The 26,647-nt window shown below is 37.6% G+C and overlaps 1 protein-coding gene across 1 annotated transcript; it reads right to left on the bottom strand.

Annotated features, from left to right (window-relative positions):
• Window positions 1-3,124: 3,124 nt before the first annotated feature.
• Window positions 3,125-4,061, bottom strand: LOC110621525. The gene has a single exon (XM_021765802.2). It carries the CDS (start codon window positions 3,845-3,847, stop codon window positions 3,347-3,349), a length of 501 nt encoding a protein of 166 aa, XP_021621494.1. The 5' UTR covers window positions 3,848-4,061; the 3' UTR covers window positions 3,125-3,346.
• Window positions 4,062-26,647: the final 22,586 nt, after the last annotated feature.

Here is a 26,647-nt window from a genome sequence, read left to right as displayed (position 1 = left end):
CCACTGGATTCAACTCAGAACTTAGTTGGGTGTAAATAGGTTTTTTGAATTAAACGGAATTCTGATGGTTCTATTGCAAAATTTAAAACTCGTTTAGTAGCGCAAGGTTATAATCAAAGACTCGGAATTGATTGTGGTGATACATTTCGTCCAATACTAAAATCGGCAACCATACAGCTTGTATTGACTCTTGCAGTAATGAATAAATGGAATTTGTTACAACTCGATATTAATAACGCCTTTTTACATGGTCCTCTATAGGAAGAAGTATTCATGAAACAACCTATCGAATTTATTAATCCCTCTAAACCGAGTTATGTTTGCAAGTTGGTAAAGGCTTTATATGGTTTACGGCAGGCACCAAGGGCTCGGTATCAAGCCTTGCAAAATTGTGTTTTGGGTCTTGGTTTTAAACAGGCTGGCTTGATCATTCATTGTTTATTTATAGAAAATATGTTGTTATTTGTTATTTCTTAGTTTACGTTGACGATATCTTGGTCACAGGAAACACAAAGTCTTTTAATGACAGATTCATAGCTGAATTAGCCAACCAGTTTTCTCTCAAAGATCCGCTACCACTTCATTTGTTTCTTGGGATAGACATTACTTCAACTAAGCATGGATTATTCTTGTCCCAATAGCATTATATTAGGAAACTTCTTGCTACTACTCATATGGAGGAGGCGAAACTAGTGGCTACACTATTTGCCACCTCTACGGTTCTGTCCAAGAGAATTTATCCAAAATTGGTTGTTGATGCTGTTGCATATTGACGAATAGTGGGTTCTTTGCAATATTTAATATGGACAAGACCAGATATTTGTTTTGTAGTGAATAGATTATCCCAATTTATGCAAAGTCCATCTCAGTCTCATTGGGATGCTCTTAAAAGACTATTGCGTTATCTTAAAGGGACAATATACTTTGTTATTTTAATTCGTCCTCAACATTCTCTTGTTTTACATGCGTTTTCGGACGCTGACTGGGCTAGTGATCCTTCTGATTGAGTCTCCACCACTGGCTATTTGTTGTATCTTGGTGGTGTTTCGATTTCATGATGTTCAAAGAAACAAAAATCGGTTGCAAGGTCATCAACTGAGTCTGAGTATATAGTTGTAGCAGCTACTGCTTCAGAAATACTATGGATTTGATCTTTGCTTTTTGAATTGGGGGTCCCCTTAGTTTCGACTGTGCCAATAATTTACTGTGATAATGTATCAACAACATATACTTGTCACAATCTAGTTTATCACATCAAGATGAAACATATCGAGCTTGATATTCATTTCATTTGAGATCAAGAGCTCATGTTTCTACAAAGGATCAGTTAGCTAATTTATTGATAAAGCCACTACCATGGCCGTTGTTCACTGTAAACAGGTCCAAGATCGGTGTTCTTGATGGCACCCCGATCTTGCAGGGCAGTGATAAGTATCAACGGAAGTTTTAGCTGGAAGATTAGTTATAGTTTAAATTCAAATACTTATCTGTATATGTAACCAATTTGTTGTAAATTTCTCTATAAATAGAGGCTTCTATAATGAATACGATTGCTTCTCTCATAAACTCTATTTCCTTATAATGTTTGTGTGACCAATATACTCGTTTTTTAAAACAACTATCTATATGTTAATTCTAAAGATCTCAATACTTTTGGTTTATGAAAAATACTGCTTAAAAATCTCAAAAATACTGGTGCTGGTCGAACCACACATCTATAAACAACGTAAGCACATTTAGTTTCTTCATAGATAAAAATGACAAAAGACATTGATTGATTTAATTTCTTCCTTACAAATGATAATAATTGATGATAGAAGGTGATCAACAACGTAAAAAATAATAATTAAGTCTTATCTACGTATTAAAAAAATATAATCTTCATGGTTGATTAGAAAGTGATGGAGATTATGAAAATCTTTGAAAATATTAACAATACTAAATATAATTATTGCATTAATGGGGTTATTAATGACAATACGAAGGGTATTTGTTTTGCTTATAAACCAATTAAATTAATTTATAAATTTTAAAATAAATCAACTTATTTACTTATAATATTTTATGTATTTGTAGGTTCAGCTTATAAATTAAAAAATAATAATAACTGATTTTTTATTTTAGTGTTTATAAATATTAACTAAGCAAGTTAATCATATTATTCTAATTTAATTTTAAAATTTCATTATATATTTTATTATAAGTAATTTATTAAAAAAATAATAAAAAAATAAAATTTACCGATTAAATTAAAAAAAAAAATCATTAAAATAAATTACTAACTATTTAAAATACAACAATGAAATTACGGACGGTATACTAAAGTTATATATGGTTTTTAGGGGTATGTAACAAAAGAATCATTTGGAATAAAATGAAAAAACAATGTTGTAGGAATCAAACCAAATTAATTTATCTATTTGATTTTAATTTTGGTTTTTATATTATATAATTTAATTAATATATTTTATATCTAATATAATTTTAATATAATCTTATAAATTATATTATTAAATATTATATAATTCTATTTAAAGAATTCAAAATTTAATTTTATAAATTATTAAATAGCTTCTATAATTGATTTTTTTTCTCACCTCCTTAATTATATTTTTAAATTGATTGTTATTGAAATTTAATGAAATTTACTTTTATTCAAAAACGAATCGTATAAAATACCCTCTAAATATTTTCTCCTATTTACATAACTGTATCTAGTTGTTTTTATTCTAGGCCATAAATCCCAGCATTTTAGTATTGGAGGTGATTATAGCTAAATCTCTAAATTAATAAAAGAAAGAAAAAAAAGTCATAGCCTATGCGCTTTGTGATGAATAACAAAACAAATCTAAATAATAATATAAAAATTTAAATTTATACACTTACAAATTTAGTCCGCTGGTGATTTAAATAAATTTGAGAGAGTTCATATTCTATTTCTCCGATTCCATTTTAAAAAATAATAATCCTAAGAATTCCAATTTTATATTTTTGGGACAACCCAACATTAATTAATTAGTCAAAACCCTTCAATTAAAAAACTTTGAAAGGTGCATTTTTCTATTAATGATTTTCATATATGTAAATGTAAAATTAAAATGAGTAGATATGAAAGAATCGGATATTAAAAGAAAATAAAGCAAATCATTTATCATCAAACTCAATTAATATTGAAAATAGTTCTCACCATAAATTTGACCTTCATCACCGTTCATACCGATCATGATTCAAACTAACCATGACAATTGGGTCAAAGTTTCCAACACTTGAGCAACATGAATTCATGCATATATATTTCTAATCTATAATCATACAAAACTATATTCATATGATCCACACACCATTATCAGACGCATGAAATACCCATCATGGAAGTGGCCGTGAACCTCTCCGACCCACTTCTCCTCACCAAGGAGTTAATGTCAGGCGAGAATCCACCAAACTCAATCTCTGGCACCTCAGGAATGGTGGAAAGAGCCCCAGACTTGTCATAAACGACGTAGTATTCATGACCTGGTCTAGAATTCTGTTTAAACCGGAACACAAATTTGAATAACTTGTGGAGTGATCGAGAAATTTTAGAGGGTTTCTTGGATACAGCAGTAGGAGGAGGAAGAGGGATTAAAGGAGGCTGTGGATTCGGAACCGCCGCCGCCGCCGCCGCCGCTCTGCGACCGGGTAAACGAGGCATGGATAAAGTTTTCGAATGTATAGCAGAGTAAAGTTGACGCTCGAGAGATTTAAGCTCAAAAGAATCATAGAGAGAGCTTCCACAATCCCATAGAAGAGGGTTTGGGTTAGTGGGTTGTGGCTGGCGAGGATTTCTTGATTCTTGAATTTTTTCCATAGCTATGAGATGGAGGTCAAAGAGAAGAGAAAACGGACAGTGATATAGTAGTGGAGGATTTGTTGGCCTTTTTTTCTTCTGGTGGGTTAGGGGTTGGTGTAAAATCAAAGGCGTTGGTTATGACCTAAAGAAAGAAAGCGTTGCAGGGTTCACGGCGAGAGCATATGGGCCATTAAAACTTTCATTTCCGCGTGAAAGCAATCGTCCCCACTACTCACCCTGCATTTAGTGGCAGTTTCACATTGGATTTTAATATTTAAAGAAAATTATTTTAAATGTTACTAAGAAAATAATTGAGAAACATTGTTTTATTATTTTTTATAACATCTCACATTTATTTTTCAATTAATTTTAATACACTTTAACTAATATATGTAATACCATTTCAAAAAAAAAAAAACTAATATATGTAATAATATATATATTTCCCAACAGTGATCTTAAAATTTTATTTTTTGAATTAAAATTAATTATTGAAAAATAAATTATTTCATTGAAAAATATTTTCTATGAAAAATATTTTTAAATATAAATTATTTTTTATAAAATAAATAAAATATTAATTTATAAACAAATTAAAAATAGACTTTTTTCAGTTTATATAAATCTTATTGATAATTTTCAAATGAAAAGCAATTTGTTTATATTATAAATAGATTTATAAATAAAAAAAATTATTTTTGATATAAATAGATTTGATATCGATTTGTATTTTTTATTCGCTAATTATCCATTTGTAATGCAAATTGTTAATTTATTTGTAAATTTATTTATAATATAAATAATTAATTCAATTAATTTATTAGTAAATCTGTTTATAATTTAAAAAGTTAGGACTGTAATAGAAACTAAATTCATCTTTTTAAAATTCAAACTTATTTGTTAAAAATATTTAGGTTCGTGAAATTTTTAATGAATTTGAGCTTGATGAGTTTGGATCGTGGTGAGATCGTATCTAAATTCTATTATTAGTTAGAACTTAAAAAAATAAAAATAATTTAAAAATAAAATTAAATAAATATATTTCAAAATTAAAGTATTTAAACTCACCCATATGCCCCATATAAGATCCCATTGTTAGGATAAAACTATGTAATAATAGTAAAGGGAAGAGGGCTTCCTTTATTTTAGGGAAGAAGATTCCTCATCAATATAATTTAAAATGGATTTTTAAAGAAATTTATAATCCGTTTGTAAATCGATAGATACGGATTTGCAAATAAATATAAAATTCATTTGTAAAATTAGATAGATATAAATATATTGTCAAATAGACGTGTAATTTTTTTTAAGAGAGATTTACAATTTAATCTATGGGTATTGCTATTATTAATAAGTCAGTCCCTATATTTTTCAGAAACCTATTAAAACATTATTATCTTTTCTCTTCGTCAACAAAATAGTCCTTCCGTCTATTTCTGCCTTAAAAATATAGCAAAATACTAAATTACCTCTCTTCTTTTCCTCCTCCTCCTCCTCCTCCTCCTCCTCCTTCTTCTTCTTCATTGATTCTTCCTCCTCTTCTTCTTCTTCTTTGATTCTTCTTTTTCTTCTTCTTCGATTTTTCTTTTTATTCTTCTTCTTTAAGGAGGAGGAGGAGATTTTTCTTCTTCTTCTTCTTCTTCTTCTTCTTTTTCTTCATCATCATCTTCTTATTCTCTTTCTTCTTCTTCTTTTTCTTCTTCTTCTCCTCTTCTTTTTCCTTTTTCTTCTCCTCTTCTTTTTTCTTTTTTTTCTTCTTCTTCTCCTTCATCATCATCATCTTCTTCTTCTTCTTTTTTAAGGAGGAGGAGAACGAGGAGGAACTATTTCATTGATGGAAAGAAACGATAAGGACATTTTAATATAGATGAGAAAAGATAAGGACGTTTTAATAGATTTTTGAAAATGTAGGGACTGACTTGTTAATAAAAGCAATATCCAAGGACTAAATAAGGGGTTTTATTTGAGGGCAAATTTGAATTTTAAAAATTTTCTCTTATCTTTTATCTATTTTTAACGAAAAAATGACAGAATAACTATTTCATTGACGGAGAGAAAAGTTAAGGACGTTTTAATAATTTTCTCTCTCATCTTTTATCTATTTTTAACGAAAAAAATGACAGAATGACTATTTCATTGACGGAGAGAAAAGTTAAAGACGTTTTAATAGGTTTCTAAAAATGCAAGGACTGACTTTTTAATAATGGTACTACCTAAGGACTAAAATATAAATCTCTATTTTTTTAAAATTGAATGGACATAAACGGATATATAAATGGCACAAGTGAATTCACAAACGGACTAATGACCACTGGGTCTCTAGCACCCAGACCGTAGTCGAGCCCTTGTAGGAAAGCTAGACCCAAAACCAATCAGAACCCACTATGCAAGCTGAGCCATTAGCGCACAACCCAGACCACATCCGAGCAGGCCGAGCTGACCGGGGCCCGGGCTCATCAAAGAGGGACTTAACTCACTTGACGTGATGGGTCAGTGGAGGAAAGGATCTGTAATACCCGGCTAGACTCCAGCCTCGGAATTTCAACTTTCCGGCGGAATCTCCGTTGGAATCTGGAATCTCGGATGTCGGAATATCCTAGAAGGGTAAAATATGCTTTTACAAAATGATTTTCATGATTTTTAATGATTAGTTTTGAGTTAAAGTTTTAAAAGAAGAAAAGAAAATGCCTTGGAGGAAAAGCCCAGGTTCGGCCGCCGAACCTCATGTTCGGCCACCGAACATGGTGCTGTTGCGGAAGTTCCTTTGGCCCCCAAAAGTGGTCTGGCCAGCCACCTATAAAAGGCCCCCTATCCAAAAATGGGCGAGTTTTCTCTCTCCATTTTTGGGCATAGGTGAGATTCTGCCCTTCCATGGTTGGTTTTGTGTTTTCCTTCATTTCCTTCAAGTTTTGATGGGTTTTTACCTTTGTTTTGAAGATTTTAAGCTAAGATCAAAGTTTTAAAGCTTGGAGACCCCCAGAGCTCGATTTCTCCCAATCTCCAAGTTTGGATCACCTCCCCTCTCGATCTTCAAGAGGTAAGCGTAGATCCTCACATTCTTTTATGCTTTAAGTAAGTTTTGAGGGGTTTTAAGGGTGTTTAATGCATGTTTAGAATAGATATAAAATGTTAGGGTTATGTTAGTTTAATGAGAAATGTGATGTTAAATGTGATGTTTGTTGGGGTATAGGCTAGTTTTATGCCCCTATATGCTTGATGATGTGTTTATGCATGCTTTTGAGTGTTGAGTATGAGTTTGGAGGGTTTTGGGAGGCTAGATGAGAGAGGCGAATCGGGTTCTGTCATTCTGGAGAATCCAGGTTCGGCTGCTGAAGCCATGTTCGGCCGCCGAACCTGCCTGTGGAGGCAGCTTTAGGCCGCCTAAACTCACCCCCGAAAGTTTGGACTTTCGGCTCTGGAGGGGAGTTTCGGCCGCCGAACCTGCTCCTGAAAGTGCCTGACTTTCGGATCTGCAGGGACCTTCGGCCGCCGAACCTGCCGCCGAAAGTCCCTTACCCAGCCTTCCTTTGCCTGTTTTGCATGCATGTTTTATGGTATTTTAGGGGGTTTTTGGGTGATGTTTAGAGTCCTGATAGAGTATGTTTGGTCCCTCATTTAAGTCCACCTGTGTAGGATCGGACCTGAGGAACCGAGGTGATCAGCAGTGAGATAACTGCTTTAGAGTTAGTCTAGAGTTAGCCAAAGGTGAGTAGAACACAACTCTTTTTATTTCAAAGCAATTAAACTTTTAAGTATGTTCATGCATCATGAATGCCATGTATGTGATAGGTTGTATTGCATTAGAATTCATGAATATGACGCATTGCATAATATGATGTTGATGTGGATGGATGTTGGATGACCCATTGACCCTTGATATAGTATGATATGATATGGAAGTCCAGGTCGAGACCCATTCTATGCCCCTGGCACAGAGTAAGAGAAAGTCCAGGTCGAGACCCATTCTACGCCCTTGGCATTATGGATATGTTATGTTATGTTTAAGTGAAAGTCCTGAGGAGCTCCGTCGAGGGCCGGGCACATTGGATTATGTAGAGGGTCATTGGTGACAAGTCCATCCTTGATGTGATTTATTTGTGATGTGATGCATTTCATGAAAGCATGTGTTTAATAATCTGTTTTTACGGTTCTACTCACTGGGCTTTTGTAGCTCACCCCTTTCCCCTAACCCCCAGGTTTGCAGGGCCAGAGATAGCTCAGGAAGTCAGCAAGGGTAAAGGCTATGTATATGTAATAGATTAGTAGTGGACATGTAATGTATTGTGGATAGTATTGTGCTTGGCCCTATTGATAGATTGTAATCCCTTTTGTATATGATCTTTATGTAAATGTTTTTAATGATGAGATGTGTTGAACCAAGCTTGATGTATGAGATGTTGACCCTACTAGAGCATTTGATGAGGGCTCTAGTATGGGGGTTTTATGTTTACAGTTATGATGCATGCACAGGTCAAGTTTGGTATATGAAAAGTTTAAGTTTTTATGAAAATGTATGATCATGTATGGGATTTTATCAAGTATAACAAGATTTATGTTAGGCTTGCTACGGGTTCCGGCGACCTTAAATCGATCTGAATCCTAGCGCCGGTAGCGGTTCGGTTTCCGGGTCGTTACAGGATCCAGCTACACCATGACCCTATCAACACGAACGCCGAAGGGAAATTAAACAGCCGCCTGACGATGGAGAGAAAGGGTACGTCCGTACGTACGGCCTTGTATGATAGCGACAGGTGGCACTGTAGCAGGGTGATAGTTATACGTCACTAGATGACAAAGGAAAAAGGGATAAAAGAAGAAGGCATGAACCATTTAGGCTAAGCTCATTCACACATACCAAAACCCTACCTTTTTTGGATCTCAGATCATCAATTAGCACCGTCTATGGGAATGAAAGGAGATCTTTTCATCACCGGAGTTCTCATCTTCATCACACCCACTGAGATCCAGATGGCAAACCACGGCAAAAACCACACAGGAAACACCCTAAATCACCTAAGCTCCACCAATGAAGGTCATCAGTTTTCATTCTCTAGTCCTACAGCCCCATCTAGTCAACCACCCGCATTGTTCAATCCCTCGCCGAGCTCGACGGTGAACATACCCAAAACCACCCTTTCCGACCAAGAACTACAGAACATGGTTATCCAACTATAAAAAACTGCCCATAGGCTGAGACAAATGCTGCAGCAAAAGGGACTCAGCACCCCATTGAGTGTACCACCTATGGTTAAGAGCTTCAACGTTAATGAGCCTCAGCCTACCTTGAACCACCAAGCCCCCCAATAAAGTAGGAGAACCAGCGAAGGAGGTGAGGAGGCCTGCAGAAGAAATGAGGCAGCAGCCAGAGTAAGGGGCAGAATGGTTAGAGAGCTTTGTTAGTGTATTTGCCCTAGGTCATTATCTTGGACCTTTTTGTATGTCGTTTTGGTTATTAATAAAAGAGGTTTTTACTATCATTATTATTTGTTTGCATGTTACATAATGATGATTAACATCCCTGGTTACTGATTATTATGTTGATAATAATAAAATATAACTAGTATGATTATTGATTGATAATCATGAGATGATTATGTATATGTTGATATAATTCAATAATTATAGATACTTGTTAAAGAACAAAATATTGGATGGACCCGCACTGAGATCACTACATGGGTTATTGTCATAAGTGAATCTCAAAATAGTTATGTTTCCAACATAAGGACTGTTATGTTTTGACATAACCAAACATTGTCTTTAATCGGACAATCATAAAGGTTATGATTGAGCATAACAGAAATTATGTAAAGGATATTGAATAATCAAGATAGAATTTATCCCTCTCTTTGAGAGAGATATCTTCTGGACCCCTCGATAAGTGAGACTGAGAAATGTATGACCGTGCTCAAATGAATTGATAGTGTGATCAATATCATTTGATTTTATCAGTCTACTTAGAGATTGAGAAATCACAAGTTTGAACATTATAAGTTTGACATTGACCATGACTTATGTTCAAACTAGATATTGTGTGACAAAGATATTAATACATGTTCTATTTATTAGGCTTTATCGGACTATCGATCCTCATATTAGTTGGGTAGTCATAATATCTTGCTAGAGGCCACTTATGATTTATGAGACTGGTGGGACTGGGCCTATTGCCAATTAATGTGAGCATATTGGGTCACACACAAAAGAACGTTGTTGATGTGCTATATTAATAGGCTAAAAACCCATTAGTATAATTAATAATAATAAAGATGTTATTATTATTAATAATTATTATTATTATAAGATAATAATATTTAAAAAATTTGCAATCTATCTATAAATGTTACAGATAAAAGATTTTCGATTTTTTTTATCAAAACAAACTGTCATGTAAGATATTTGAGTATCTGCGAGATTGTGATAGTGGGTTATGAACACAACTTTTTTGCGAAAAGAATTGTGGGAAAACAAAAAGACTTAAAATCTATAAAACTCCTGCTGCGAATTATGGGGGTGCGTTTTTTGGAGAAATCGTTTTGAGCTGCAGATTGGAAAAGCACATAGCTTATCCATCTTTGAGAGAACTAGCACTCTAGAAAGATAAAAGACGTTCGTGTGGATACCATTGAGGGTGTTCGTTGAAAAAGCAGCACCATCAGTCCGGGATTGTATCTTCTTGTCGAATATAACAGGTTAGTCTCTTATCCTTCCTTTCAAAATAAATGAAGTACTTGGATCCTATGAAGGAAACTAAAGATTTTATTTTTTCGATGTGTGTTTGGATTGCAGTAATCTCTGGGTTTCCTAACAAGCTCATTAAAAATGACGAAGTCGAGAGCTATTCCTCTAAGCCGATGCGAGGATAGGGAGGCGAGGAGCTGGAGGGAGGATACCGCTCAGAAAAAAGGCCGAGACAGGAAGAGGCAGATGTGGACCAGAAGCTGGAAAGGTTGAAGGAACAGCTCTTAGCAGAACTGGGGGCACGAGATAACAGCAGATTGAAATTCTGACATCGGAATTTAGTCGGGTATTATATTCTTCTCCCCTTAAGAATAATTTTCCTCAAATGTTTAACCACACATGCAAACACATAGCATACAAATTAAGAAAACACATAAAATCATCTAACAACTTAATTCAAAAGAGATGAGGGTGCTACCTAAGTATTGACTCTCTGTCTCCCAGGGTACTCTCTTCCATATTGTGGTGGTTCCATAAAATTTTTACCATTGTGATTTTCTTATTTCTCAGCTTTCTAGTTTACGTATCTACGATCCGTACTGGCTGCTCAACATAGGTGAGATCTCCTAGGATCTCTATATCAGACTCACTAAGAACTTTGTTTGGATTTGACACGAATTTTCGTAACATAGAAACATGAAAAACTAGATAGATTCTCTCCATAGAAGCAGGTAAATTTAACTTGTAAAATACATTTTCAATCTTTTACAAGATTTCAAAGGGTTTGATGTACCTTGGAGCTAGTTTACCTTTCTTTTCAAAACGAATCACCCTTTTCATAGGAGACACCTTAAGCAATACTATATCTCCTTCCTAAAAAACAACTTGCTTTCTATGGATGTCGACGTAGCTCTTCTGCCTACTCATAGCTGTTTTGATTCTTTCTCTGATAATGGGCACCACTCTATTGGTGATCTCTATTAATTCTGGCCCTACTAAGGCCCTTTCTCTAACTTTTTCCCAACAAATAGGTGACCTGCACTTCCTCTCATATAAAGTTTCATAGGAAGCCATCCCAATGCTAGCATCGTAATTGTTATTATAAGCAAACTCTACAAATGGTAGATATTACCTCCAAGAACCACTAAAGTCTAGCACACATATTCTTAACATGTCCTCTATGGTTTGGATGGTCCTTTCTGACTATCCGTCAGTCTGTGAATGGAAAGCAGTGCTAAAATCTAACCTTGTGCCATAGCATTCTGCAAACTCCGCCAAAACTAGAAGGTAAACTGGGGTCCCCTATCTGACACTATAGAAACTGAAGCCTTATACAACCTGATGATTTCTTCCACGTTGATATGTGCGAATTTGTCCATAGATTAACCTCATATCATATCATATCATATCATATCATCTCATGTCATAGGGTAATCATATTGAGGGCTAGAGGATCATCCAATATCCATCCATATCATCATCAAATTATGCAATGCAACATATTCGTGAATTCTAATGCAAACAACCTATTACATAACATGGTATTCATGATGCATGAACATGCTTAAAACATTTGATTTCTTTAATATAAAAAGAGTTATGTTCTACTCACCTCTGCCTGACGCTTACTAACTCTGGAGCAGCTAACTCACTGCTGCTCACCTCGATTCCTCAGGTCCGATCCTACACAGGTGGACTCAAATGAGGGACCAAACAACTCTAACATAACACTAAACATTTCCCCAAAAATCCCTCTAAAATGCCTCAAAACATGCATGCAAAACATTTTTATAGGCTGGACAGGGCACCTTCGGCGGCACATTCGGCGGCCGAATGCTCCCACATATCCGAAAGTTAGGCACTTTCGGAGGCAGGTTCGGCGGCCGAAAGTCTCCTCCAGAGACGAAAGCCAGGCACTTTCAGCGGCACCTTCGGTGGCCGAAAGTCCCTTCCAGAGCCGAAAGTCCATTTTTGGGGGCAAGGTTAGGCGGCCAAAGATTGCTTCCACAGGCAGGTTCGGAAGCCGAAACAACCTTCAGCGGCCGAACCTGGGTTCCCCAGCAAGGCAGAACCCGTTTCTGCCTCATGCAATCCGCCTCCAAAACCTCCTACACTCACATCCAACTCTTCCAAAACATGCACAACTCATACAACAAGCATATAGGGGTCTTAAACTAGCCTAAACCCCCAACAAACATCACATTAAACATACATAACAATACACAATACCTCATAACTCACATAACCCTACCATTTTCACATCTAGCTTTAACATGCATCTCTACCCCAAAATCCTTCATAAAACTTACTTAAAACATAGTAAAAGATGAGGATCTACACTTACCTCTTGAAGGTCGAGGGTTGGTGCGACCCAAACTTGGAGATGTGGAGAATTCAAGCCCTGGAGGTCTCCAAGCTTTAAAACTTTGTTCTAAGCTTAAAACTCTTCAAAATAAAGATAAAACTCATGAAAACTTAAGGGATTTGAAGAAAAAGCATAAAAACAACCAAAGGAGAGCATGAACTCACCTATGCCTGAAAAGAGAGAGAAAACTCGCCCATTTTCCGGACAAGGGGCCTTTTATAGGTGGCCGGCCAAACTCCCTTCGGCGGCCAAATCTGCTCCCGCAACTCCCCCACGTTCGGCAGCCGAACTTGGGGTTCGGCGGCAGCAAAAGGAAGCCACTTTTGGAAGCCTAACGTGCCCCCTAAACAGCCCCATGTTCGGCGGCCGAACCTGGGTTCTTCCCTCCTTGGTCTTTTCTTTCAAAATTCAATTTCTCTCTCATTCAAAACCTTAAAATACTTAAAAACGTTTTAGAAAACCTTTATTTTACCCTTCTAGAAGGCTCTGTCATCCGAGATTTCTGGATTCCAATGATGATTCCGTCGGAAAGTTGGAATTCCGATGCCGGGGTCTAGCCGGGTATTACATCTAGTTTCTTTATGAAATTCCTAACGTGCCCCCTTTTTATGAGCCTTTCTATCTCATTTATCAATTGGTAGCAGTCGTTGGTGTCATGGCCATGAGTTCGGTGGTACTAGCAGTATTTATCAGGATCCCTTCGGCCGGCCTCAGCTTTCATGGGTTTGGGCCATTGTATGAAATCTTTGTCTTGCACAGCTACGAGCACTTCGGCTCTAGACACATTTAGAGGAGTGATTATCTCGGGGATTCTGGGCTAATACGGCCTCTGCTCCTTCCTTTCCCGTGGGTGTTTATTCAGCATCTCTGGCCCTCGGTTCTGTCTTTTCTCTTGCCTCTCCGGCTGTCTATCCTCCACTGCCTTTCCTTTATCTCCCCCTTCTCTGGCGAACCTGCTTATGGTCAAGGCATCATCGTACCAGATATACTTCTCAGCCCGTTTCATCAGTTTAGCTAGGGTAGTGGATGATTTTCTACATAATGAGCCGAACAACTCAGGGGACGTGGTCCCTTTCTACATGACTTTCACTGCTCTTACCTCGTCAAGCTCAAGGATTTGCAGGGCCTCAGAGTTGAATCTGGCCATATATTCTTTTAAAGACTCATTCCTTTTTTGCCGGACTGTCTCCAGGTAACTCATTTTTCTCTACACCGGGACTCCCGCAATGAATCTACTGATAAAGACGTTGGCTAGGTCTATGAAGCTTTTGATGCTTCCTGCTGTCAGGCTGTTAAACCATGCCCAAGCTGGCCCCGTGAGGGTAGTGGGAAAGACTTTGCACTTTAGGACATCTGAATGAGTCTGGAGTTCCATAATCATCTTGTAATTTAGGACGTGCTCTCGGGGATTTCTCATGCCATCGTAAGCTTCCATTGATGACAGCATAAACTTCTTGGATATGGTTTCTTATTGCACCCCTCTCGTGAACGGGGATGATATAAGCAGGAGGGGTAGTGGACATGATGTAATGTAAAGATGTGTAATAAAATGTAAAATGATATAATGTAATGTAATGGATAGAGTTGTGCTTGGCCCGAGTGTTTGGTTAATCCCTTTGTCACATGATCTTTATGTAATGTTTTTATATTGAGAAGTGATGAACCAAGCTTGAGGTATGATATGTTGACCCAACTGGAGCATTTGATGAGGGCTCTAGTAAGGGGTTTTTATGTTTACAGATATAGTGCATGCACGGGTCAAGCTTGGTATGAGAAAATTTAAAATTTTTATGTTTATATTTGATCATGTATGGGATTATACCAGTTGTACAGGATGCATATTAGGCTTGCTAAGGGTCCCGGCGACCTTAAGTCGATCTGGATCCTAGCGCCGGTAACGGTCCGGTTTCCGGGGCGTTACACTGGAGGGACTGAGACCTCAGCAAAATGCGATGGCGGAGAGGCCTCACAGGAAGACAGAGGGAGTCGTGAATGATGGGTTCAGTGGGACAATCAATATGATTGTAGGGGGATCTGGAGGAAGAATGAGCAGGAGGGGAAAGAAGAGAAGCAGGAATGGAGAAGGAAGCAGTGTTGAAGTCATGCAAATAGCGGAATATTCCCCTATGACCATCTCTTTCTCTCCAGAAGATGCTCATGGGATCCAAACGCCTCATGACGATGCCCTAGTCATCGAGGCCATCATTCGCAACTTCTAGGTCCACAAAGTCCTGATGGATGATGGGAGTAAAGTGAATTTGCTACCCTACTGAGTCTTCCAGCAAATGAATATCCCTGACAAGCTGCTTATCAGAGATCAGGCCCCGGTTAAAGGGATAGGCGGAACCCCTGTGGCAATAGAAGGGAAAGTGAAAGTAGCCCTGACACTAAGAGAGCCACCCCTGGCCCACACTCATTATGCAATATTCCTCATGGTAAAGTTGCCCTTGAACTATAATGCTATTTTGGGAAGGCTGGTGCTATACGACTTCGAGGTAGTGACTAGCATTTGGTACTTAACCATGAAATTCCCCATAAAGTCAGGGGTGGGTATAGTGTGAGGAAGGCAGGAGGAGGCCAGAGTTGTATACTTGGCCACTATGGAAGAACTGAGCACTCTGCCAGGGGAAATAAACCAGGAGGTTATGGAGGTTCGGGATGAGAAGAAGGAGGTCAAGACAGAGCCAGTTGATAGGCTGGAGACATTCCCTTTATCTGAGGAGGAAAGCGACAAAGTCTTCAGCATCAATGAGAACATTGGAAAGGACCACAAGGAGACAACTATGGCTCTTATCAAGAGGCATGCCTCAAGCTTCACCTGGAAGCCTTTGAACATGCCGGGAATATACCCCGAGGTGATGACCCACAAACTGAATGTCCTCCTTGGAGCTAAACCAATAAAACAGAAGAGGAGAGTGTTCTAAAAGGAGAAGCAGCAGACCACCAGGGAAGAGGTGCAGAAACTGGAGGAGGCAGGTTTTATTAGGGAAGTCATGTACCCACAGTGGTTAGCCAACCCTGTGCTAGTTAAAAAGGCCAATGGGAAGTATAGAATGTGTATAGACTTTACCGACCTAAATCAGGCCTGCCCAAAAGATTGTTATCCCCTTCTTGATATTAATAAAATGGTCAATTCTATGACCAATTTTAATTATCTGTCGTCTCTAGATGCGATGTCGGGGTATCAGCAAATCCCCATGGACAGGTCAAACGAAGAAAAGACCTCCTTCATAACCAAAGATGGGAAATATTATTATAAATCTATACCATTCGGACTAAAAAACATCATAACAACATACCAGCAGTTGATAAATAAAATCTTTAAAGAACATATAAGGAGGAATGTAGAGGTATATGTGGACGACATGGTAGTAAAAAGCCAGACCTTCCAACAGCACTTAGTCGACCTAGAGGAGGTATTCAGGGTACTTCAGCGTAACAGAATGAGATTGAACTCGACAAAGTGTGGCTATATGGTCAATGAAAAGGGTATAGAGCCAAATCCAAAAAAAGTAGAGGCCATATTGAGGATGCTCGAGCCGACCTGTGTAAGGGATGTGCAAAAACTTACAGGAAGAATGGTAGCACTCAATCGGTTCATGTCGAAGTCAGCTGAAAGATGCTTATCATTCTTCAAAAAGCTGAGGCAGGTTCCGAACTTTGAATGGACGAAAGATTGCCAAGAAGCCTTTAGAAATCTCAAGCAGTACCTCAGTTCTCCATATGTGCTCAATAGTCCTTTAGCTGAAGAGGAACTTTTGATATACTTAGCCACCTCTGAACAAGCTGTAAGTGCAGTACTTGTGAGGGAGGAAGCTGGGATGCAAAAGCCTATTTTCTATGTCAGTAATGTGCTTAAGGATGCCGAGGTTAGATATATAAGTATTGAGAAGTTGGCGTTCGCTTTGTTGTTGGCGGTAAGGAAGTTTAGAGTGTACTTGGATTGCTACCAAGGGATAGTAATTATTGACCAACCCCTGAAGAGAATCTTGTACAGACCTGAAACCTCGGGGCGGATGCTAGCCTGATCCGTGGAAATTAGCCCATATTGCCTCATTTACCAACCTCGGATGGCCATCAAGGCCTAAGCCTTAGCTGACTTCATAGCTGAGTGCTCTTTCGACTCGGATCAATAGGAACAGAGTGGGGGCTACCGAGCTCAACCAAAGAGAAGGATGGGGACCAACAACTACGGGAGTTCAGTTAGAACCTATTTATGGACGAAGCATCCAGCTTTGCGGGAAGTGGGGCAAGGATAATTTTGAAAGGACCGAAAGGGTTCAGGGTGTGTCATGCTTTGCGCCTAGAGTTTCCAGCGTCCAATAATGTGGCCGAGTACGAAGCCCTCATAAATGGGATGCAGATAGCATTAGAAGTGGGGGCAGCAGACCTCAAGATAAATAGTGACTCCCAATTGGTAATCAATCAAATAATAGAGGCATACCAAGCAAAGGGTCCTATCATGCAAAAGTATTTGGCCAGAGTACAAGCCGTAGAAGCCGAGCTCGGCGAGCAGGGGATCACCGTGCAATATCAAAGGATACCTCGGGAATAAAACAAAGAAGCAGATCTGCTCAGTAGACTGTCCAAAGAAGAATTAGAATAGCTCCTAGATGAGATATACATACAACACATTAATGCCCCTACTTTCGAGAAACTAGCCCCTGTAATGCAGATAGAAGAAGGGTGAAGCTGGATGACCCCGTACTTGAAGTACCTGAAAACAGGAAAATTGTCTGAAGATAAGGCAGAAGCCAGAAAAATCATAGCTAAAGCCACTAATTACCAAGCAAGGGGAACATTGTAATGAAGGGAGAAGTCCAGCCCATGGCTGAGATGTGTGGGTCCTGAGGAGGCTGCTAGGGTAGTTCAGGAAGTACATTAGGGAATTTGTGGGGTTCATGAAAGAGCGACCACATTGACAAATAAGATTTTCAAGCAAGGGTACTTTTGGCCTACGGTTAAAAAAGAAGTAGAAAAGTTCGTCAGAAGATGTGACGTCTGCCAGAGGTTTGCCAATGCCATTAACAACCCGGCCACACCACAGTCCAGCATATCTAGCCCGTGGCCATTCGCGTAGTGGGGAATCGATATCTTGGGACCTTTCCCAAAGATTGTGGGGCAGAAGAGGTTCGTGATAGTGATTGTAGAATACTTCTCCAAGTGGCCCGAGGCAGAAGCTGTACCCACAATCATAGCTCGCAAGAAGATATAATTCATCTAGGGCAACATCATATGCTGATTTGGGATACTGAGAACACTTATATCAAACAACGACAGGCAATTTGATTGCAGCATCTTGTGGGCATTCCGGACTACACTTCGGATACCGATAGGAGAGACACCGTTTACATTAGTGTTCGGAACCAAAGTAGTAGTCCTTATAGAGCTGAAATCCCCTCACACCGAGTCCAGTTCAACGACGAAGATTCTAACGGGGAGAAATTGAGGAGCAACTTGGATGCTCTAGAGGAAATCAGAGAAGAAGCTCAGATAAGGATAGCTGCATATCAATAAAAGGCAGCTCGGTATTATAATCAGAAAGTCCGCGAGAGAAGTCTGAAGGTGGTAGACCTAGCTCTGAGAAGATTAGAAGCAACAGGGAAGAGGGCCGCTGTGGGCAAACGGGCACTAATCTGGAAAGGCCCCTTCATGATAACTAAGATCGTCAAGCCCAAGGTGTACCGAATTGAAGATCTGTAGGGGAATCTAGAGTCTCACGCGTGGAATATCCAGCACTTAAAGAGGTATTTTCCCTAAAAAGCATACAATGTAAACCCCTGTACTTTGAAATATAAATGAAGAATATTATTCTTCTTTTCCTATCTAGTATCATTAAAGCAGGTACAGAAGCTCTCAGTGAGGTAGGTGACCGGCCTTGGAGAATGACTATCGGCACCACAAAACCGGCTGAGAGGGGGAAGCCCTCAGTGAGGTAGGTGACCGGTCTAAAAAAATGACTACTGGCACTACAAAATCGGCTAAGAGGGAGAAGCTCTAAGTGAGGTAGGTGACCATTCTCGAAATATGACCACCGGCACCAAAAAATTGGCTGAGGGGAAGAAGACCTCAGTGAGGTGGGTGACCGGTCTCGAAATATGACTACCGGCACCAAAAAATCGACTGAGGGAAAGAAGACCCCAGTGAGGTGGGTGACCGATCTCAGAACATGACCGTCGACACTACAAAACTAGCTGGGGAAAAAAGAAAACCAGCATAAGAAAAAGGGCATTAAACAAAGGCCATAAGCCTCTCAGAGGAAAATTGAGCGATAAACAGCCGACCTAAAACAAGACCTCGGTTCAAGTACGACGAAGCGAAAAAGTAAAAATCGAATCCAAAGAAAAGAGTTTGGAACACTCATGAACGACGGGTAAAAACCCAAATCCGACCTCATTAAAGGATACGGATCTCAACAAAGTAAGAAAGACCTAAGTCAGAATCAATTAAATGGCTAGACCTACAGGAAAAAGAGGTCTCAATACCATAAAAATGAACTTGGCCCACTTAAAGGCCTTGGAAAAATGTGGGGTAAAATAGGAAAACCCTGCTCGAACTAGCTCATAGGCTAAACACACGAAAAATAGCCCAAGTATAACATAACCGAACTCACAGGCTGAACACGCGAAAAACAGTCTAAGTATAACATAACTGAGCTCACAGCCCGAACGAGCTCACAGGCTGAACACGCGAAAAACAACCTAAGTATAATATAACACGCGAAAATAACCTAAGTATACACAGCCCGAACGAGCTCATAGGCTGAACACGTGAAAAATAGCTTGAGTATAACATAATCGAGCTCACAGCACGAATGAGCTCACAGACTGAACGCATGAAAAACAGCCTAAGTATAATATAACTGAGCTCACAACCCGAATGAGCCCATAGGCTGAACATGCGAAAACAACCTAAGTATAATGTAGCCGAGCTCACAGCCCAAACAAGCTCACAGGCTAAACATGCAAAAAAACTTAGTATAATGCAAACGAGCTCACAACCTAAGTAAGGCTCACAATCTAAATACATAAAAATACCCTAAGTGTATTAAAACGAGTAAGCCAATGAGTTGGCAGGACTCACTGACTGTATGTGCAGAAATAACCTAAGTAAATAGGATCAAGCAAGCTAAGAGGCTCGGCTGAGCTCGTAGGAGGAAGATTACTTAAATCCAAAAGGGGCACAAACATAAATAAACCAAGATCGAAGAGGCCACAAGCTAAAAAAAACGCAGGAATTACACATTCCAGAGTTGTTTAAGTAGATAAGCAGAACCTGAAATCATTTAAGTAGGTGAGCAGAATATATATTAAAGTTAAGATTTATAAAATTAAAGTTCAGATTACAAGAAGTCAGCCCAACAAAATTCACAAGCAATACATAAAAAACAATTTAAGTATAAAATGATAAATAAAAGGTACACAAATAAATTAAAAAAATATAAACTTTATTGATTATTAGAGTGGGTTACAGAAGTAGCAGGGGAGGGGAAACCTAAACTAACTAAGTCATTTAAGGGTTTATCTATAGTATCCTCCCCCTCAGGTCCAGAGGGAAGCGAGGAGCACCTTTGGGCAAAGGGTTGTCGTCCTCTCTGTAGCGCACCTCCTCGCCATCAGAATCCACTTCCGAAGCTCGGAGGTCCGCCAATGGAGTGGAGGGGGCATCCCTAGCGACTTCAAGCCCTGATTGTAGCTTGAGGCAAACATTTGGAAGGCCTCCTTATATATAGCTTCCTTCATCTCTGCGGAGGCATTATACTCCTCCAGTCGCGCCTCACAAGCTTGGTGAATGATATCTTTAAGCCCGGTAGAGTCTTTATACTCCTGTAAGCGCACCTCGTAGGCTCGCTGGACCCTATCCTCTGCAGCTCGAGCATCCTTCAACAGGGCAGAACATCTCTCCTTCAGAGTGCTGACCTCTTAGCAAAGTTGTTGTTGCTGAAGGCGAGACTCCTCCACTGCCAAGGTCATGCCTTTCAGGTCCTCGACATGTTTATTAAGCTTCTATTGGAGGACAGCAACACAAGCTAAAGCCTTGTCGCACTGAGCCCTGGCTTCATTACGCTGGCGACAGGACTCCTCCAAAGCAGACAACTGCGCCAAGGCTTCGTCTCGCTGAGACTCCACCATAGAAGCCCATTTAGAAGCTCTACTAACCTCGTCCCTCATATCTCCAAGCTGTTTGTTGAGGTCCTCGATCTGGTTCTGAAAATCGATGATATTCTTGTGGGCCTCACCAGTAGCTGCAATGTTCTCCTCACGACGCTCTTCAGCAATGCACTGGTCCATCGAGCTTTAGAGCGACTAGTCCCGAGCGTCAATTTTTATGAAACCCAACGCTTGTCAAGGAAAGGAAGCAAACAAAGTTATGAAGGGACTAAAAAATAGAAACACGTTTAAGGAAAGCAGACGACTTACCATGAGGAGCATTTCTCTCAAGCTATCTCCCAGATCCTCCCAAGACTGCGAATGGAAGGCCACCTGCTGTTTACTAGAGCAGGCCAGATGGCTGGCGAGAGCAAGGAAGCGGGGATCAGAGACATTGGAGACCCTTCCCCCCGAACATCTTCTCACACAGCATCTCAGCCACAAAAGCCGCCATAGACTCGGGAGTCACCTCGGCAGCATTGAGGGACTCGTTGTCAGGGCCAGAAGATATCAGCTCCACAACCCCTTTCTCTTTATCAGTGGGAGGGGGAGGCATGGTCTTAGCAAGATCTACGGCCCGAGCCCTTTTAGCAGTTTTAACGTTAGAAGTTGGCTTGGAGGTCCACGTTCGCCTGCCGATGGCCCCTCCAATCATGATGGCAACCACGGTCTAAAGGGGTTCGATGTCCAGAGGAGTAATCTCAGTACCTCCATGGGAACCGCCCTCAGCAGATTCGCTGATGGCGATGGGCTCTTTAGAGGTCCACTTAGGGGCTGCAAAGGACTTGGCCGAGGTTGACGCCTTACCAGGAGTAGAAGCCTTTGAGGCTGCAGAACGAGAGCCCCCAGTAGCAGGTGTCAATGCCCGAGAAAAAGTAAAAGCAGGAGTCCAGCTCGCGGAAGTAGAGCAACAACTTGGAAAACCTCGCAAGTCACATCGGCCACAGACCTTCTAGCCTTAAAGGTCTCCAGCGTGGCCTTCATGCTCTCCCTAGACAGGGTGAAATTCTTCAGCAACTTTAGGTTCTCCATGGTTGAGGTAGAAGCTGAAAAAGAGAAAGCCACACAAGTCAGAACTCAAAATAACCGAGAAAAATACAACTAAAAGAGAAAAAACAGGAAAACTATCATTAACAATACCGGCTTCCTGGTAATCCCGGAGGTTAGACATAAACATGCACTTCTCAATGTCATACTTCTTTCACGCAAAGGTCAGTTGAAGAAGGCAGATCTGGTCCACCAAGGACAGCCAAGGAAGGTCATTACAACTCTGAGGGACCTCCCTCCAAGCGAGATCAACATCCCAGCTGATCCCTGAGCTCTCCTTTAGCTCGACCACCACGAAGGCGTCAGCCCAGCCCTTTATCGAATCTTTGTATCCCGCAAAGATAGACAATCCTCCCCGGGGGCAAAGTAATAAAACCCATAATTAGCTCGAATAAGACAGAAGAAGGTAAAGAACAGAGCAACAAAAAGGGCAAAACCCCAGCACAGACAAACAGATTCAAAGGAACACATGAAAAGGATAGAATTTGGGGATAACATGCGAGGGATCACACAGAAATGGGTAAAAACCTCAATGAAAAAGAGGGTGAAAGGGAAAATTAGCCTAAAGTCACATTGCTTGACAAAGAAAATCAAGCTACGACCCTGCTGGGGGTCTATAAAGCCCACCGGAGATGGGTTGGGGAGGATAATCCTCTCATTACAAAAAGGAACCCTAATCTTATAGATGGAGGTATCGATATACTCACTGGAGAAGAAATTGAAAAGGGAAGGAGTGACAGAGGATATCAAATCCACAACATCGAGAATTCTAAAGGAAGCCATGGGAAGAGCGAGACGTACCTTGGAGCAGAGATTGCAAAGGCGAAAGAGAACGGGTTATCGGGAGCAAAGCAAGAAAAAGAGTCGAGAGCAGAGTCGAGAATACTAATTTGAAATGGGTGAAGGCGGAGAAAAGATGTTTTGATAGAAGCCTTCCTTGGACCGCGCAGTCATAATTGAGGCTTCGGGATTTACCTAATGATTAGGTAAAGGAGCACTTGATGACTACTGGGCCTCTGACACCTAAGCCGCAGTCGAGCCCTTGTAGGAAAGTCAGGCCCAAAATCCATCAGAGCCCACTATGCAAACTGGGCCATTAATGCACAACTCAGACTGCATCTACATCTGAGCAGGCCGAGCTGACTGGGGTCCGGGCTCATTAAAGAGGAATCCAGCTCACTTGACTTGATGGGTCAGTGGAGGAAAGGACCCAGCTACACCATGACCCTATCAGTATGAGCGTCAGAGGGGAATTAAATAGCAGCCTGACGATGGAGGGAAAGAGTACGTCCGTACGTACGGCCCTGTATGATAGCGACAGATAGCACTGTGGTAAGGTGGCGGTTATATGTCACTAGAGAACAAAAAAAAAGGGATAAAAGAGGAAGGCGTGAACTATTCAGGCTAAACTCACCTACACATACCAAAACCTTACCTTCTTCTAGATCTCAGATCATCATGAATTTATAAACTATTTGTAAAATTAAATTAACACAAATGGATTCCTTATAAACGAACATATAATCAGTTCAGAAAAATAAACATAAATGGATTCACAAAACAGAAGTGTAATCATTTATAAAATTAAATACATACAAATATATTTATAAATGGCCGCCTAATTTGTTTATAAAATTAAATAAAAATAGATTCACAAACGAACATATAATCTATTTATAAAATTAAATAGTCATAAACAACTTCTCAAATGAATATTTAATCAGGTTTATAAAATTAAGTGAAAAACCATGGTTATTAATATCGGATTAGACCAATCGAATCGATTTAATCGAGAATCAAATTATAATCTCATTCATTTTAAACTATTAATCCTCTAATTGTCAGAATCGAAATAACTTGATGTGAACTGATAGGATTTTAATCAAACCAATAAATCAAACGGTTTGAATTTGATTTTCAAATCAAATCGTTCTCTATTAATTAAAAAAAAAAAACTTTTACTAAAAGTTGAAGCCACCAATTGCTACACACTTAATAAACTTTTTTAACCAATTATTTATTATTATAAATTTCTTACTTAAAATATATATTACAATGTGCTTTATTAAATTATGTTAATATAAAATAATTATCAACTAACTACCTCATAGAAGTAAAAAATTATAATTTAAATAATTAATATTATTAATAATTTATTTTATTAGTTAAATTAAATTATTAATTTACTTTAATTTTTTATTTTTTTAGGTTAAAAAGTACATAAACATTTATTATTTCATATAAATATAATAATATTATTTTCATTTATTATTATAAAACTTTAATTTAAAGTAAAGCTTCAAATTATTTTTTAGAATATTTAAATCTTAAAATTTTAAGTATAATTTTTTTATTATTGTTTATAAAAAATATAAAAACATTAATTATAATAAAAAATATTATTATTAATTTTATTATTTATTTATTTAATAATACTTCAGTTAAATCGATTTCCCTGATTGAATTTTAAATTTTTAGTTCTCTATCATTATCGGTTTAGAGATCGGTCTAAATTTAAAAAGCATTATGAAAATACACAAACTATATAATTAAATAAATATAAATAAAATTATAAACCAATGTGTAATTTGTTTATATAATTAAATTAATAATATTTTTATTCTCGTTTATAAAATTGTAATAATTATAAACATTTCTTTATCAATTTGTAAATTTTGCTTGTAATTTGTTAAATACTACATGTTATATATGTGTGTATTAATTTATATTAACTATATCTAATTTTAATTTATTTTTTAAAATAATTTGTTACTGATTTTGAATTAAAATATTGTCATATATTAATTTTCTATAGAAAACCAACTAATTCAATTTTTATATTTATCTCAAAAAGATATTAAGAATAATTATTATCTTTACAAAATTTAAAAAAAATAAATGTACTATAATAAATTCTTATATACCATATATTAATTATAAAACATTTTTTTTAAAGCAAAATTACTTATTGTACTAATAAAATTTCGTCCAACAAAGAGGGATATTATTCTAAACAGAGAGACGATTATACCTGATAGATTCTCTAGCCAAAATATGAGCCGCTAGAGTAGCATTACGACGAACCCATCTAACAGAAATATCAGTTTTAGAATCTAACAAATATTTACAATCATTCAAAATTAAATTACTGCATAAGATAATTTGACAAAAATACTCTTTGAGTGCCTGTGTAAACTCCTATATAAGATAATTCGGCAAAGATACTCCTCTTTCTTTCTCATCTCTCGAGTATAAATCATTAAAGTCTCCAGAACAAAGTCACGGAAAAGAGTTTTTACAAGATAAAACTCGAATAAGGTTCCAAGATTGACGTTATCGTTGCGATTCCGGAAACTCATAATAACTAGTAAGCCTCAATTGAACATTACCTTTCGAAACAACTGAATTAATAAAATGTGAAGAAAAGTCAACCACAGAAACAGACTCAAAATTCATGACTCTTCCACATTAACAAAAGATCTCCACCCAATCCTTATCTATTGACTGATAAGTAACCATCAAAATGTAAAAAATTACGAAAAAATTTCATACGAGAACTAAGAGTTTTTGTTTTTATCAAAAACAAAATGTACGGCTTATAACTAGGAATCAAATCCTTTAATACAATAACTGTCTGAGGATTGCCGTCATAAATCTGCCAAAAAGGTCTGCATATTTTAAAATTTAATTGGATTGTATGTGAGAAACACCTCCACCGTACAGAAATCATAAGTGACGATCGGAATATATTTAGAGCTCTTAATAGGGATAACAATATCTTCTTTTTTATCGATAGTCAATTGACGCAGATCGTCTTATATAAAGAAGGGGAAAGAAGAAGTTAGGTTTAAGAAAGAGAAAAAGAAGGAATCACAGAGGGAAACTTATATTCAAATTTAATTATAAAACATTAATAATTTCAATAACAATGTAAATAAATATATTATATGTTATACCTTTCGATTAACATGATTCATTTATTATCATGCATTATATTATATTTTTAAAAAAAAATAAAAATTTTATAAATTAAAAAGAAATAAATTCTTTCATTTCAAACAATAAAATTAATAAAAAAAATTAAATTAAATTCTTATAAAATTTTTTACTTCAAATAAAAAGATAAGAAAAATAAATATGAATTTAGAGATAATAAAAAATAGTGAGAAAAAGTATTTTTATACTATTATTATTAAAATTTAATAACATTCATTTTTTTTTGAAATAAACATTTAATTCAAAGTTAGCAAAATTGTTCTGTTTATAGTTTTACATATAGTTATTATCTTTACATTCTTATACACGTTATAATAAAAGTTTGTTGCTTTCAAAAAATTAAAAATAAAAGTTTGTTTTTCTTATTTATTTAATGGACGGTTGCAAGAAAGAGGAGTGTATCCATAATCGTATAGTTCATTGAATTTAAGTTATTATTGCTCATAATTAAACTTTATTTCACCTTAGTAAGATTATGTAATTATATATATTTTATTTATTTTTTTTATTATATCAAAATTATTATACACTTTTTTTATATTACAGTAATATATAAATTAATTATTATAATTCTATTTTAAT

The sequence above is a fragment of the Manihot esculenta genome, chromosome 1 (assembly GCF_001659605.2).
Source record: "Manihot esculenta cultivar AM560-2 chromosome 1, M.esculenta_v8, whole genome shotgun sequence".
NCBI classification, from domain to species: domain Eukaryota; kingdom Viridiplantae; phylum Streptophyta; class Magnoliopsida; order Malpighiales; family Euphorbiaceae; genus Manihot; species Manihot esculenta.
This window is presented reverse-complemented; position numbering and strand designations above follow the sequence as displayed.

Bases quoted from the DNA above. Each gene is read 5' to 3' on its own strand.
- LOC110621525 (XM_021765802.2), bottom strand. From the start codon at position 3,847: ATGGAAAAAATTCAAGAATCAAGAAATCCTCGCCAGCCACAACCCACT.